This window comes from Falco biarmicus, chromosome 6 (assembly GCF_023638135.1).
Source record: "Falco biarmicus isolate bFalBia1 chromosome 6, bFalBia1.pri, whole genome shotgun sequence".
Lineage (NCBI taxonomy): Eukaryota > Metazoa > Chordata > Aves > Falconiformes > Falconidae > Falco > Falco biarmicus.
The window spans coordinates 67,193,474-67,209,938 of NC_079293.1; the positions used below are offsets into that span (position 1 = coordinate 67,193,474).

General features: G+C 39.7%; 1 protein-coding gene across 6 annotated transcripts in view; it reads left to right on the forward strand.

The window, feature by feature from the left end:
• ATG5 (autophagy related 5) overlaps positions 1–16,465 on the forward strand; it is an 83,718-nt gene that overhangs the window by 52,043 nt on the left and 15,210 nt on the right. For all 6 annotated transcript variants that reach the window (XM_056344749.1, XM_056344750.1, XM_056344751.1 and 3 more), the window contains one exon: positions 5,182–5,299. In XM_056344749.1, coding sequence (XP_056200724.1) covers positions 5,182–5,299 — 118 coding nt within the window. The remainder of the gene's footprint in view (positions 1–5,181; positions 5,300–16,465) is intronic.

A 16,465-nucleotide genomic window follows, 5' to 3' on the forward strand; every position in this document is an offset into this window, starting at 1 on the left:
GGAGACCTTAGAAAATGTATCTTAGACTTATCCCTCTTGGTATTAAATTATGATAACGGAGGGGAATGATTGTAATTTATTAATAAATAATGAAAAACTGCAGTATGCACTTGGGAAATTCTTATCTTAAAAGTTGATTGATAACTACGTTTGCCTGCATCCTTCTGATGTTTACTTCTTCTTCTGCTACTTCAGATAGCAAGCACTTGGGAGTTGTGATTAGACTTCTGTGAATAATTTATTTTTTTAATAAACTCCACAGAAAATATTTTTGGCTATAACAATATTTCAGGGGGTTTGTGTTGTGTGGGGTTTTTTTAGTGTTTTGGATGTGTACTTCTTCAATATAACGTGCTGGAGTTCACTTCTCAAGTGTGGATTTGTCTGAGATGGATCCTTCTGGCTCTGTGCCTCCCATCATTCTTCAAATGTTCAGACATTTCATTAGCACTGTTTGTATCCACATTCTGCTACCCTGAGGACACAGAGAATTGACTACAGCAGCTAGTCAGCTCCTTCTGATCAGTCCTTATGTGAAAAAACTGGAAAAAGACTATTTTTCCATTTTTGGAGACTATTGGCAAGAAGTAACAAGTAGCTGTGTGTCAACAGTTCTGCACTGTACTGTCCTGGAATTACTTTGAGGTAGCGTACTGCTCTTATGAAAATACTGCTTGCCTTGCTGTTTCAGAGAGGTGAATGACAATTGAGTGCTCATGGTTAATCTGCTGCTTGTGGCTTTTCATGTAGGTAGGTGATAGAGACCACATCGTAACTTCCTTTCAAAATTAATTTTTAATTTTCAAATTTTTTTACTATACTTGGTTGTTGTGGTGGTGATTTGTTGTGTTTTTCCTAAAAACCTCTACCAGGTGATAAAACACTTCTTGATGGCGAGTTGTGTCATTCTGTTTCTATTTTAATTAATGTAGTAGGACAGGACCCACTTTTTGAGAGGTAGGAAACTAAATTTGGAAGGAGCAGTGGCTTGTACTGCTTTTTCTAATTAAGATAGTATGTGATGAAAGTGTAGTTTGCTGGAGCCCAGTCACCCACAATGCAGGCCACATCAGCTGCTTTCTGGAGTTAACTCTGAGCAGAAATCTGTCGGCAACAATTCGGAGCTTGATTAAAATTTTTAGATTGGTTGAATATGAGGTTTTAACTTCTGTTTTCTGGCTCAGGTGCCCAGTTTGGAGGAGAGGTCAGGTCGTGAGGCGAGGAGAAAAGCTTTGCCTGTCCTTTCAATATCAGATGCTTGCTGACCCTTGGTTTGCTTATACAGATACTCAAAGAAGGGTATTACCTTATGTCCTGGTTTCGGCTGGGGTAGAGTTAATTTTATTCTTGGTGGCTAGTGCAGTGCTGTGCTTTGAATTTGGTGTGGGAACAGTGTGTTCGGGGACTTTTTGGTTTCTCAGGCCTTGTGGGTGGGAGGGCTGGGGGGGCACAGGAAATTGGGAGGGGACACAGCCAGGACAGCTGACCTGAATTAGCCAAAAGGATATTCCACACCATGGGATGTCATGCTTGGGATATAAACTTGGGGGGGGTGCGGGGGGCTTGGCGGGGGTGCAGATTGCTGCTCAGGATTGGCCAGGCATCGGTCAGGGGTGGTGAGCAGTTGTATTGTGCATCACTGGTTTTCTCCCTTCTTTTTGGATTTCATTCCTCTCCCTTTCTCCCTCCTTTTCATTGTAACTTATTATTACTATTGTTCTTTTGGGTTTATTTTATCTTAATTGTTAAACTGTTCTTATCCCAACCCTTGAGTTTTACATTCCTTTCTGATTCTCCTCCCCACCCCCTGGGGTGAGAGGGGAGGGAGCGAGCAGCTGTGTGGCACTTAATTACCGGCTGGGGTTAAACCATGACACCTTCTTGAATAAGTGCATCTGTAGATCATGTAGGCCCAGGAGGCTTGCATGGATGAACAAGGAGCACCTGGACAAACTCAAACATGAAAAAGAAGCCTACAGGGGTGGCAGCAAGGACAGGCAGCCTGGGAGGAATACAGAGAAATTGTCCGAGGAGCCAGGGATCAGGTTAGGAAAGCTAAAAAGCCCTGACAGAATTACATCTGGCCAGGGACATCAAGGGTAACAAGAAATGCTTCTGTAGGTACATCAGTGGTAAAAGGAAGACCAAGGAAAATGTGGGACTTCTCCAGAAGGAAGCAGGAGACCTGGTTACCAGGGACATGGAGAAGGCTGAGGTACTTGGTTGAGGCAAAAAATTAGCCATCACCTTCACTAGGAAGTGCTCCAACCACACTACCAAAGTCACAGAAGGCAAAGAAAGTGACTGGGAGAATGAAGAACCATCTGCCTTAGAAGGTGATCAGGTTTGAGAACATCTAAGGAACCTGGAGGTGCACAAGTCCATGGGACCTGCTGAGATGCCTCCACACATCCTGAGGAAACTGGCAGATGAAGTGGCTAAGCCACTATCCATGATATTTGAGAAGTCACAGCAGTCTGGTGAAGTTCCCATTCACTGGAAAAGGAGAAGTATAACCCCCATTTTTAGAAAGGGAAAACAAGGAAGACCTGGGGAACTATGGACCAGTCAGTCTCACTTCTGCCTAGCAAGATCATGGAGCAGATCCTCCTGCAAACTGTGACAAGGCACGTGGGAAATAAGGAGGTGATTCGTGACAGCCAACATGGTTTCTCTAAGGGCAAATCATGCATGACAAATCTGGTGGCCTTTTATGACAGGTCTACAGTGTTGGTGGATAAGGGAAGGGCAACTGATGTCACCTGCCTGGACCTGTACAAAGCATTTGACACTGTCCCGGTCCCGTACAACATCCTTGTCTCTAAAGTGGAGATTTGGATGGATTTGACGGATGGACCGCTGGGTGAATAGGGAATTGGGTGGGTCTTTGCACTGAAAGAGTTGAGGTCTGTTGATCTCCAAGTGGAGACCAGTGATGAGTAGCATTCCTCAGGGTTCAGTGTTGGGACCAGTGCTGTTTAACATCTTTGTTAGCGACATGGGCAGTGGGATTGAGCACCCTCAGCAAGTTTGCTGATGACACCAAGCTGTGTGGTGCAGTTGACACACTAGAGGGAAGGGACGCCATCCAGAGGGACCTTGAGAGGTGGGGCCATGCAAACTTCATGAAGTTCAGCAAAGCCAAGTACAAGGTCCTGCACGTGGGTTAAGGCAATCCCAAGCACAAGTGCAGGCTAGGAAGAGAATGGATTGTGGGTCAGTTTCTCTGAAGTGTGAATACTTATGCATTCTTTGGATAGATGTCATTATACATTTGTCTCGGGAGGAAAACACATGTTTCTAAACTATCTGTGCAGCAAACAAAAATTAATGTGAAACTCTTCCAAAGAAATTAAGGTAACATATTTCAATGAGAAACACCTAGCCAGTGTCACATCCTCAGCAGCAGCTCTGGGTCCGTGCTCAGAGATGAAGTCAGTGGGAAGCTAAACTAGCTAAATTTGGGGGGTTTTTGATCATGGGTCGGTTTACATGGCACCAGGCCTACTGCAACAGATGGGCCTCACCTGTCTCAAAGGGGGAAGAGGATCCTAGGTCAGGAGTTAGCAGGGCTCATTGAGATGGCTTTAAACTAGATTAGAAGGGGGGAGAGAATAAAAATTAGTGTTGATTGACAAGAAGCTCAATGTGACCTGGCCGTGTGTGCTTGCAGCCCAGAAAGCCAATTGTATCCTGGGCTGTGCCAAAAGAAGTGTGGCCAGCAGGTCAAGGGAGGTGATTCTGGCCATCTGCTCTCACGAGACCTGGGGTACCGTGTTCAACTCTGGAGCCCCCAACAGAAAGAGGACATGGACCTTTTGGAGCAAGTCCAGAGGAGGGCCACAAAGATGATCAGAGAGCTGGAGCACCTCTCTCAGCTGAAGAGGCTGAGAGAGCTGGGGTTGTTCAGCCTGAAGAAAAGGCTCCAGAAAGACCTCATAGCAGCCTGCCAGTACCTAAATGGGGCTTGTAAGAAAGCTGGAGAGATTTTTATTTTTTTTTTTTTACAAGGGCTTGTAGGGATAGGACGAGAGGTAATGGCTTTATAGTGAAAGAGAGTAGATTTAAATGAGATGTAAGGAAGAAATTCTTTGCTATGAGGGTGGTGAGGTACTGGAACAGGCTGCCCAGAGAAGCTGTGGATGCCCCATCCCTGGAAATGTTCAAGGCCAGGCTGGATGGGGCTTGGAACAACCTGGTCTAGTGGAAGGTGTCCCTGCCCATGGCAGGGGGGTTGAAACTAGGTAATCTTTAAGGTCCCTTCCAACTCAACCTACTCTGTGATCCCACAAGCTGTTTTGCTGCTTCTGCAGTCTTGGGAGTTTTAAGTAGGTTATGGACAGTGACTGGCAGTAGTTACTGCCAGTTAATTTGCTTTTTCTTGTTTCCAAAAGAAATTATGACCTGTGCAAAATCTAAGGACACACAGTTAAAATCATTCTGAATTCCTGTGCATATCTGCAGCAAAAGTGGGGCATATATGTTCCTTATATCTGAGTAATTCCTTAAGCAGGCAGTAGACTAAATTGTCTGTCAAAGCAGAGTGCTTTTTTGAATTGTTTTATACTCTGGATTTTGTGGCTGAAAGTTTGACTTATTCAACATAAAATCTACTGGAAAAAAATTTCACCTGGCTTGAGCTATAAGGGTACTTGTTTGCTATTGGAAGTACTTAATATGTTTCTAAAAAGGAGGAAGATAGACTATTGCTTAAAGCATTGGGTATTTGTTACAATATTGCTTTGACTTAGCAATACGTATAGGCATACGCTGAGCTCCTAAATTTGCACTCACTGCTTGTTTTACTTAATTTAGGAATATATTGAAATGTTTTTCAATATATTCAAAAATTGAAAAAAGAAAATAAGCTGTAACAGAAGCGGGGGTTTTAATATTTTTTTTTAAACACTTTTATATTCATGATACTGTTTATAAACTATCTTCACAGTTTTCTGGAGTGTCAACTTTCAGTTGTTAACAAACAAGAACTTCCCTGCATTTCATGATATGAATGGAATGCAAGGGGTGGGGGTGGGAATGGAAATGCCAGACATACTGCATTTGCAGTTGCGGTACTGCAAACTCTTGTTCTGTCCTATCTTCTGTGTGTCTCAAATGGTAATACTACACATTTGCATGGTTCTTAAATTGTTGTTTTTGCCAATTTTGTTATTAAAACAGGCAACAACAGAGAGACCTTTTATACAGAAGCTATTTCGACCAATTGCTTCAGGAGGAGAGTTGCATACTTTGGGAGATCTACTAAAAGATGTGTGTCCTAGTGCTATCACCCCTGAAGGTACTGTAGAAATAATTTCTGTACCATAAGATAATTTTTTCTGTTGATTTATTGCTTGGTTGGTTTGATTTTTTTAATATGGGCATTTTGGAGGAGAACTTTGGAGGGGATTTTGGAGAATTCTGTCTCAGTACCAGAGTACCAGATTTCACTCCTTCCTGGCCCTTTAGTGTGTCCATTATACATCACCTACAGTGTTTGGAGAGCGTAAGATTGAGTTCTTAGGCACTCCTGAAAAATTAATGTCTGGAAGTTTTGCTTTAAAATTCATGTACTCCTTTGCCATCATGCTGTTTTTAATAAAAAGTCACATGTTATTTTCTGCATTTTTAAAAAATAATCTTAAAGTAGCATCAATGGAAGTTTTAAATTTACCTTCAATTGCATAATTTTTTTTCATATGTAAAAACATAAAAATTAGGTATGTTTTTAGAATACTTTTTTCCCTGTTGAAACTCAGCCTTTAAAAATGTACCAGAAAAGAAAGAGATTATTTTAAGTATGTAAGAGTTTATGTAGGGTTACTAAGTACCATTGTGTGGCAAGATACCAATCAGTTCATGTAGCATTATATCATTTCATACACTAGTGTTTGTTGATCAGCACTTACTCAGAAAAATAAGCATTTCTGAATGTTATTTTAGCCTCAAAGATTATAACTATTGAGCTCTGATCTACTTTTTAGGTGGGATAAATGGAAAAGTAATGTACTCTGCAAATTAAGATCAAAATTATTTAACATGAAATGTTTTTAGTCTTGTTTTTACTGTTGTCAAACCATTACTTGTAAATAGGTAATTTTTTTCAGTCAATAAATTGCAATTTGTTTTGAGAAATGTCTGATATTCTAGGGAAGATCTTGGCACAGAATATACTGGTGTAGTATCAGCACCTTTTGACAGTAAAGCACTAAATTTCAAATCAGTGTGAAAATCTATAAGGTGTTATACACAAGTTGTGTAAATTAGATTTGAACACTTGTCATGGATTTCTTTTAAGTATGGTGATCTTAGAAATAGACTGAAACACTGACATATTTTTTTACCCCTGTTTTAATACTTGTTAACATGTGGAAACAATTTCAAAAAATATAAAGAAGGTAAAAAAACCCTGGAATGTTGCTAGCCTTGTGTCTATTTTTCCGAAAACTGTTATGAGTTTCCGAGCATAATTTTAGGTAATGTTTTCAACTAACAGTCCAAAAGATAAAGCAAGATACTAATAGCTACTTGAATGCTGGTACAACCAAGTTTAACCATCTTTAAGTACTTAAGTGTGGGGATCCTACAGACACTGGTGAAAAGGTGCAAAGTGAATTTTTTTTAAAAAAGGATGGGGCATTTTAACTAGGAAGACAGTCAAGAGGACAGATTAAATGAAAGAAACTCAAAAAGCATTTATGCAAAAGTTACTCCATGATATAATGGATGGTAATTTTTATGTTGATTTGCTAAAGCTGCAGATGGGTAATGTGCTAGATAAAGTTACATTACTGCCTTTATTAAAAGCGTGAATGTAACTGAGTACCAGTGACTAGATTGTTCCCATTAGTAGGCCTTCTTTTCAGATGTGGACAAATGTGCCAACCATTAATAGCAGAATAGAAATGTGCTATGCTAATTGCTTGCTTCAGTTCTGTTAAAGGCTAAAAAAAACCCTATACCCAATGGGGGCAAAAAACGGTGATTACTTGGAAGAAAAGAAACTGAACCAGGTACTATCCTTACATTTAGGAGCTATTTGAAATCTGGCAGAAGGGTTTCCTTGTATTGGAATATACTTGTCTGTTCCTCTATAAATCTGCTTAAATTTGGCTTAACTTTGATCCTTAGCATTCTACTGAGCAACTTGCAAACTTAGAGGTTAATAAATTAAGTCCTTCATATGGGTGTGAGCTATCTAGGATTCAGCAGAATTTCTCCTGTAATGCAGCTTTGTTTGCATTGTTACATTGTTTAGTTGCTCTGAGTGTTCTCCTCCTCTTCTGGTGGGTAACACAAGGAAAGCTGTCTGAGCTAAATGCAGAAAATAATGTGAACTCTTGAGGAGATGTGGGGGGTGGTGGGGGGGACAGACTGAACAAGTAATTTGGAGGAAAATGACAGATCTGGAAGTCATTAAATGTGATGGGGAGAGCAACTATAAACAATATGGCAGGATGAAAGGGATTGGGGCAAAAGCCAAAACCTGACATAATAACTGTGAACACCTGGAGAGAGTAAGTGGGATAGGAGATGATAAAAGGATGAGGGAGAAAAAGAAGCATATTGCATGTGATTCAGGCACGGAGATTGTGCAAGGCATCCGTTGAGAGAAATGGGAGTGGAAGTCCTGCTGGCGAGGTGATACAGATGGTCTGGAGCCCCTTTTGGAGAAACAAATTGAATCAAAAGTTGAAAAGAAGGGTGGTTTGCACTGTCAGAACAAGATGATGCAGGTGGTCACGTGGAGCCGGGTCAGATAAGGGACTAGGAAAAACTTGTTCAGGGCTTGCTGTACAAGCGGACTGCATACCAGACAGGAATACAACGTAGAAAATTAAGCATGGCAACATGGAAAGAAAAAAAGACCTAGGGAAAAGATCAGGAAGAAGCAGAACTAGGACAAAATGGAGGATGACAGAGAAAGGATCAGACTTACGGAAAATGACCTGAAAAGATGGATGCCCATAACAGCAACGATTCTTACTGCTGAGGAGCATGCATAGGTAAGGTCAGTGCACTTAAGAGGTGTGAAGGGCAGCACTGGTTTAGGCCTGACTGCTTCAATTCCCTGTACTCTGTTTACTGATGATTCAATTTAGCCAATAAGTGAACTTTGATTATTCTCTTGCTTGGGTTAGTCCACTTATCTCATTCACTACTCAGATGTAATGTTCACCATATTAAGTGTTCATGCTCTAATACAGCTTTGAGCTACTAAGAAAACCCCAAAACACTAACTCACTTCTGAGTTTTCCCTATAGAAATGTTAGCAGCCATATTGAGGGCATATTTTTTTTCTTTTCCAGCAAGTGGAGCAAGACTCCAGACTACAGAACCTCAGCACATCTGTGCTGCTGAAGTATCCGTGAAAGCTACTCGGTCAACTAATTTTCTCTCTGATGCTGGTTCACTTTGAGTTTAACAAGTTTCCTGTGTCAATAGATGCTCCATCAGATCAAAATGCAGAGCAGACTGTAGAGCTGAGTGTTTCTATTAATTTTATAGACATATGAGAACTTAATTTGAAAGCATTTGCGGAAACTTGCAAAACTATGTATAAAAGTTTTTCTTGTAAAGTAGTTGTTTCCATTTGAAGTTGAATACTTAAAATTTGGGAGGTGTCAGATTTGTAGACTGCCTGTACAATCTTAATTTCCATACACAGCGATCATTATACAGCTTATAATCACTCTCTACCGCTCCTCTGCCTTTACCTTCTGTGAGACTTTTGTCTTCTTGCACAGACTAGGCATATTTTAGTGTCAGGGCTGTGTAGTGAAAAGATCGTTGTCCTGATTATTGAAACAGTGGATGGGGAATGAATGTACTTCAGGAAGTATTATAATTTAAGCAGCTGAATACTGCCTTTGGGAATTGAATTCAGTTCTTTCTCCCCTAGGGAGTGCATTCATATATGATACTAGGCAAGCAGAGTGCTACAAACCCACCCAGAAAGTGGTAAATCACCTCCAGAGGGGAGCACCAGAAAAATCCAGTGACCTATATGAGCATTCTCCTGAACAGCTTGCTTGTTTGCACTTGAAATTGATGAGAGCTCTGGAGCTCTGAGTGTGCAAGGCACCCTCTGAAGTCAAATTCTAGGCCTCTCGTTACTTTTCTCTCCCACCCTCCAAAAAGTGGATACTTCTGGCCATAATGTCCCTTTGACTTCATATGTGATCTGTAAAATGATACTACAGTCTGTTTCCACAGGAAAATCTTGATGAAATAGTTTCTGAAGGAAAAACAGCTTGTGGTTAAGACTGTTTGAATTTCATATTAAAAATCCTTCCTCTTTGGACCTTTTTTGCCATCTTCTAATTTTTGTTTGGGTAAATTTACATGTTTTATCTTAATCTACACTTTATTCTGATCAAGGCATTAAAATACTGTTGTAATGAAATAGAATACATTATCAAAGGTAGAGTAGAAAATGATGGCAAATTCTTTTCCACATCTGGATTTTCAGACTTCATTCAGTGTTATCAAAGTTTAGATCTACCTAATTTTTCTGATCAAAGGAAAGAATAGTAGTATCTCATCAAAAATATGCTTGAAGACGTAACAGATACTGGTGAAGCAAGTTGTTTTCGACCTTTTTCGCTCTTGTTTTCAAAAAGTAATTTAGATATTCTTCCAGGACTGTGTTTTAACCCCACAGTGAATTAATGCACCCATTACATTAGCTGCATCTCTTTGTCAGTGCAACACAATATGAGCTTCTCTCGCTTTCTGTTTTTCTCCATCTGTTGAACTTTTTTTTTCTTTCTTTCTTCCTCTATGGTTTTTTTCCAATGACTTTTCATTCAGCTAGAAGCTTGATGGTAATTGTGGTGATTGCTTGTCTATGGTGACATCCATAAGTGTGCCGTGGGAATGCAGAGGATATATGATTTTTCAGGCTCAGCATTTGTAGTCGTATATATGAGCTGCTCCTGCTGCCAGATACTTAAGGACCCACCACAAGAAGAGGGAGGGAAGGGTTTCAAGAACCACCCACAGTGTCTATACGCCTTTGCTTTAGGAAACGTGGATACAATTAAGTCTTTGTTAACTGTGCTGAGAAAAAAATATTTCAATGAAAAAATGTATTTACGTATAAAGTAGATAGTTCATAATCAACATGTATGTTCAGTTGAAAACAATGTAAAGAACATTGTCAGAAGTAGAACAGGTTGAATAGTGACATTAAAATACTGATAGTGAAAATGGTCTTTGTAAAATACCATGTCAATATTACTTTGGACTGTTACAGACTGTGGGTAACTGTTTAGATACTGCGTTTTATTAGCTTATGAAACAATTTATTCAAGGCTTTTATTGTTTGTTGAATTGCTCTAAAAAATAAAAACTTGAGCAGTTGTTATCCCAACCCATACTTCCCTGTCTTTCCTCAAATTGGTCCTTTATTCAGTTACGTATATATTTTGCTGCTTAATGAATGCTATACAGTATTCACCTTTCTGGATTGCTGAATAGTTTAATCTCCATAAACTGTTAATCAGAGGAAAACTGATGGATGAAAGTTAAGGCTTTTTGTCATGGGCATTATTTAGACCAAAGGAAAGAGTGGCTTCTACTTGGAGTCTATCCTTGAACTCCTCAGACTGTAAGGAGTGTTAACCTGACTTTTTTTGTCCTTGATCGCCACAGTGTTGTCACAGAGAGCATAGCAGTTTGGAACCCATTTGTCAAAACGCATATCAAGCAATTTAAACACTACTAGTAATGATCAGAAAGTGTGAAGAAAAGCCATACTTAGAACAAGCACTAAGAAGCCAGTGTAATTCTTAAAACTTTTGGCAATTACATTCATTATCTTGACTGTCAAGGATACCCTGTTCTTCTAGAACAACAAGGAGAATGGCTACCTTTATTAGTAGCAAACCTCTTTAACAATAATACAGTGTTGAGAGAGCCTTCAGAGAAGATGCACTTCTTTCACTTTACAGTACTCCTGCTGCAGTACTGTACAGTACTTCGGGAAGACTAGTTTAGAATTGATCTAATAAAACCCTCTAACTTTCTGTCTAAATGAGTATTTAGGCAGCAAATGTGTCAAATCAGAAATTTTCTCATTAGCCCAGTAGTTTCTTTTTCCTTGGGGCCTGTTTCACCACTTCACAGGCAGTGGTTGTGGTGATGTGGTAACAGAAATAGTAAGACCCACTTATCACAGAAAGTGCATCACCTTGCATTTAATATTGATGCATTTAATGTATTTAAATTTTTTTCTTTGTTCTGACCCTCTTGTGTTGACATGAAGTTTGGGAAGCTGTGAAGTCCTACTTGTCATGTTTAATAAATACTAAAATATTCTTAAGTACAAATTAATCCATTAATCACTTCCTCTATTTTTTAGTTACTGCAATAATAAGTTTTATACTTGCCAGTTACACAGCAGTTCATAAATGAAAGACCAACACCTCAGTCTGAAATTTTACTATGGGGTAAATTTATGCTGTGTATTAGTACATCTTTTATTCACTTTATTTCCATAATTGTTTACTTAAATTTGTCTAAAGGCTGCATACAGTTGAAATTCAACTTGAGAGTTCTGTGATTGTATAGGTAATACTTAGTTTGCCATTCATGGACTACTCTTCCTGACCTCCTACAGTTGTTGGGAATCCTTACTTAGAAGATGTGCCCTTTCATTTTAGTTTTCAGTCTTTTAAAGTAGAACTTTGCAAGTTCTGCAATTTGAGCATATTAAATCTAGTTCTCAGTTGTGATCATATCCTGTTGGGGCATGGCATGCTTGCGCTTGGTTTTATGTTTGTTTCTCACTAGTTGCTCATACTTAAACCAGAGGCAAGCTGGTCATTTAGGTTTGGGGTAATGTTTAATTATTGCTGATCTTGATCCCAGAATCATGGAAGAGTGGCACTTATTTTTTTAGTTCTTTCTTTCAACTTGTGTTGACCCATCTTATTTTCTTTCATGTCAATGGTTCTGTAGCTGTTTCCTTTTTTTATGCATCATTTTTCTTCAATACTTTTGTTCTAGTCATATGTAACTCTTGCTGTCCTTTGTTACAAAAGCAGATATTAAGAGTATCCTTTAAAGTTGGCTTTTCTACTTCTTTGACTAAGCTCACAATAATTTGTATAACTATTTTTGTAGTTTTTCAAACCTTAGCTGATTTCTGAATAGAAATAGATCTCCATCTTCAGGGAAGTAGTTAGTCATTGTTACTTCTGCTTTAGTTCTTTATTCTTGCTTTCCATCCATTTGCCCTGTGGTGTTCCATTATCTACACTTCCATGTCAGTTTCCTTGAGTTTTCCAACAATTTTTTGTACCATTGGATATGAAAATCTAAAATACTGAGATACCTAGGGACCATGTCTCTATATCAACATTCTTCTATTTCCCAGTTTAGATCTCTTGGTTTTCAGATGTCCTCCAAGATGATTAATGTCCTGGTTTACTCAGGGAAGTCAGCAGTAAAATTACCCAGTGTCTCTCTTCTCACCATTTTGCACTCCTGAAGATCTTCTCCAGCCAACAGTCCCAAGTCCTAGTTTTACTTCTCATAGGACTGTGCATCTAAGCTCATGACAGATGTTGTCTTGTGTTTTAATATGAAACACCCATTCACGAGGACTCCAGGGTTAGAATCAGATTATTCTGATTATTCATGCTACAGCTTGTAAACTCGTCTGTTCTTTTTTCCTATGCTTGTGGATGCCACTTGCACAGACAAAAGCTGATCCTTTAATTGGATATTTCTTGTGTGGTAAAGTGGAATTGTCAGTGGAATTTCAGCTCCAGAAAACTAGATAGTCTTTAAAAAAAAAAAATTGGGAGTTATTACTATTTGTGAGAAGATTTAGCGTATTATGGAGGAACAGTCTTAGATGAAGCTTGATATTGCCTGTGGTCTCTTAGACTGTGTAGTTACACTTTCTATGCAGGTAAGGAAGAGAAGGTGTTAAGACCCTGTTGTTGTTTGCAAATACAGCATAAGGTCACATAACTGATATGGTAGAACGTATTACTTCCCAAAACTGCTGAATAACAAAATTAATGATCTATGCTTGAGAGATAGCACTGTGGCTATTTTTCCCTAATGTCTAATAACCTGTCTTACTGAGATTAGGTAGATTAGGCTGCCTGCTTACAGCAAAATGTAGTTTAAAAGATAAATAAAATTGTTATCAATCTGTTTCTGCTAGAGACTTCACTCTGCATTTTCCCAGTTTTTTGCATCTGATGGTAGGTGTTCCTGTTGCCAATTAAGGGGCCTTTGTTTCCAGAATATAGTGACATGTAAACTCTGCATCTCAGAATTCATCAAATTTCAGGGAAAAAAAAGTGTATAATTCACAGCAATTAAAAAAAATAAAATTAGTTTAGTAGACTTTTATGAGGTTCCTGTAAAATAACATCCTAATACTGTAAACAGTTCACTTAGAAATGGTGACTCATCTTATTAGGAGAAGGGGATGAACGCAGTATGATCTTATGTAACTACAGAGCAACAACTGCAAGAGGAAACAGTATTGAGTTCAGCAGAATGCTTTGAAGAGGCAAAGGGTTAAAATGATAGAAAACAGAGTTCTTCTGGGGGAGGGAAGAACTTCTTTCCTCTTCCACACCAGAAATTTAAGACATTGTGCATAATGCAGAGATAAAAATTGTATAATACAGAAGGAAACAGTTTTCTTCCGCTGCTATCATGTCTAAACAATTCTGGATACAATTTTAATTTGCCAGTGTTGTTGAAGTCTTCATAAAACTTGTTTTGATTTTTGTCTCAGGCTTCCTTGAAGACTCAAATGGTAAGCATTTGGACATAATGACGCAAACAGTAGGCTATCAATCAATCCCAGTTTTCACAGCATTGTTGTTCATTCAGAAAAGCTGTGTGAACTGACCTCTTTCTACAGCAGTGTCATTAGTTCTTTCAGAAATAAAACAAGGATCAAAAAGACTTCCAGGATTTTTCTCTTAAGACTTGCTGTACTGAATGATTTTGTAAAATTAGGGATCAACTGTTTTCAATTAACTCTCAGCTTTTTTTAATGCATATTGTATGAGAGACAACATATTAATTGTTTTTGTTCTCCCTCAGTTTTCTAAGCATTGACTTCCAGTAAATTAGTCAAAAAGAAAATTGAATCTAAGTCTAGATTTGCCATGTAGGCTCCTGATGCAAGTGACAAATAGCGCAGTAGAAGGAGGTAAAAGTAAGCAGTGTGGATGTCTTTAAATTGACATGAAATTTAACTGAGCTTGCTCTGTCTGAGGTCAGAAGCAGCTGGACCTGGGGTTTGCCGTGGGAGCTGCACAGAACCGTCCCCGTCCTTGCTGCTCCAGTGGTGAGCAAACTTGGGGAGCTTTTGCTCCCCGTGTTTCACTAGTAAGTCTGACAGCTTGTGCTCTCTGCAGGCTTCTCTGTGCTTTTCAGTGCTGTGGAGGTACGGTGCTGAAATACTTCTCCAGGCCACCTAAATTTAGAAATATAGCCAGCCCTGGTCAGTTTTAGGCAGTTTATTAGCCACACTTCCATGCCACATGGATATGACGGTATTGTGAAGAGTTAGAGGTCTTGTAGTGTGCGGGCATACTAAATAGATGATTAAAAACTCACCAGTGATACGAATTTTAGTCCACTGTCTCCTCCGTTATGAGAATCATCTTGCACAGCAGAGCTGAACTTCAGACCAGTGCTTAAGCTGTTCCACTCTCCTTGTGTCCCTGACTCAGTGGTGCTCTCCATGTTGGGAGGAGGTTGTCATGTACATCTCCGTTCTGGTGTGAGTCATTATTTGTGCCTGTTACCTTTTTCTAACCCAACCATCTGCTTGGATTATCATTCTACATCTGCCTTTCATACCCCTACCTGCCACAGCTGTTTTTTTTTTAAATTGAAATGAAAAGATTTTTTTTTTCTGTGTGAAAATTGCATGCCTTTTGATTTAGTAATTCTTCTTGATCAAAAGGGGTGGAAGTCCAAAGGTTGGCTTCAGATTATAGAATTGTCATGGCCACCGAATTAATTAATATAGAATTAATTTGGCATGACTACAGAGACAGGTACAAATAATCTGAGCGTTAAGTGTGGCAGCTGTGCTGTTTATATGGCTTGTTTAGAAATGAAAATGGCTAACAAGCTCTTTGCATAATCAGAGGGGGCTTCTGTGTATGCAGAATGTTCTGGCTGGCTTGCTGCTGTCAAAAGAAGAGAAAAAACATGGTGAGAATCTGGGGCTAGTTGTTATCTTTCTGCATAGAATTTCTCAGGAAACAGCAAGCATGACTTAGTTTTAAGGATTTCTGCAACTTTACCTCAATCAACTATACAAGGATTATCCAATTGGTAGCTTGTGAGCCCTCTGCCCCTTTCCTGGTGGCAGATGGGATGAAATTGAAGAAATCCAGATGTTGGACTCTGCATCTAGGACTGAGTAATGCTGGGCCCAGTTGTGAATTGGAGAGGAGTGACTGGAGAGCAGCCCTGCAGAAAGGGATCTGGGTGCTGGTTGGCAGTGGGCTCGATGTGAGGCAGCGATTGCCCTGGCAGCCAAGAGCAAACCCCGGCCTGGGGTGCATCAAACATAACCAGCCAGTCAAAAGAGGCCGTTATCCCACCGTATTCAGCGCTGGTGTGGCCTCACCTTGAGTACTGTGTGGAGTTCTGGGCCCCGCAATTTAAGAAAGATGCGAAGGTCCTTGAGTGCATCCAGTGGAGGGCAACAAAGCTGGAAGGCATGTCCTATGAGGAGCAGCTGAAGACTGTCTAGTTTGGAGAAAAGGAGGCTGAGGGGTGACCTCAGTGCTCTCTACAGCTTCCTGAGGAGAAGTGGAGAGGGAGGTGCTGAGCTCCTCTCCCTGGTATCCAGTGCTAGGACACAGGGGAATGGTTCAAAGCTGCACCAAAGGGGGTTTAGACTGGGCATTAGGAAGCATTTCTTCACTGAGGAGGTGGTCAAGCACTGGAGCAGGCTTCCTAGAGGGGTGGTCCATGTCCCAGGCTTGTCAGTGTTTGAGGCATTTGGACAATGCCATTGAGAACACACTAACTTTTGGCCAGGCAGTTAGACTAGATGATCGTTGTAGGTCCCTTCCAACTGAAGTATTCTATTCTATCATTCCTCTTCCATCCAGCAACTTTGCTAGTATCACAAGAGTAACGTGCTTTTTCTTTGAGACTTGGAAGTGGGTTTTGGGCATGCACATGCCTGCACATTTGAAAGACAGAATGTAGGAAGAGGTACAGCAAGTAGGGAAATAATCCTGTTTCTCGGACAAGCCTTTGGAAATTTGTTCAGCTTCAGCTAAATTTGTTCTGTCGACCACCCAATAAGTTTTATTAGTATCAGACTCCAAACTATTCTCTTTAAATTTGTCAGAAGGCCAATGACTTTATTCAAGCACAACAAAGTTTAAGTCTGTTATTAACTAGTAGTAGTATGAAATGGAGAAAGTAAAATCTTCCACAGAGCAAAATAACT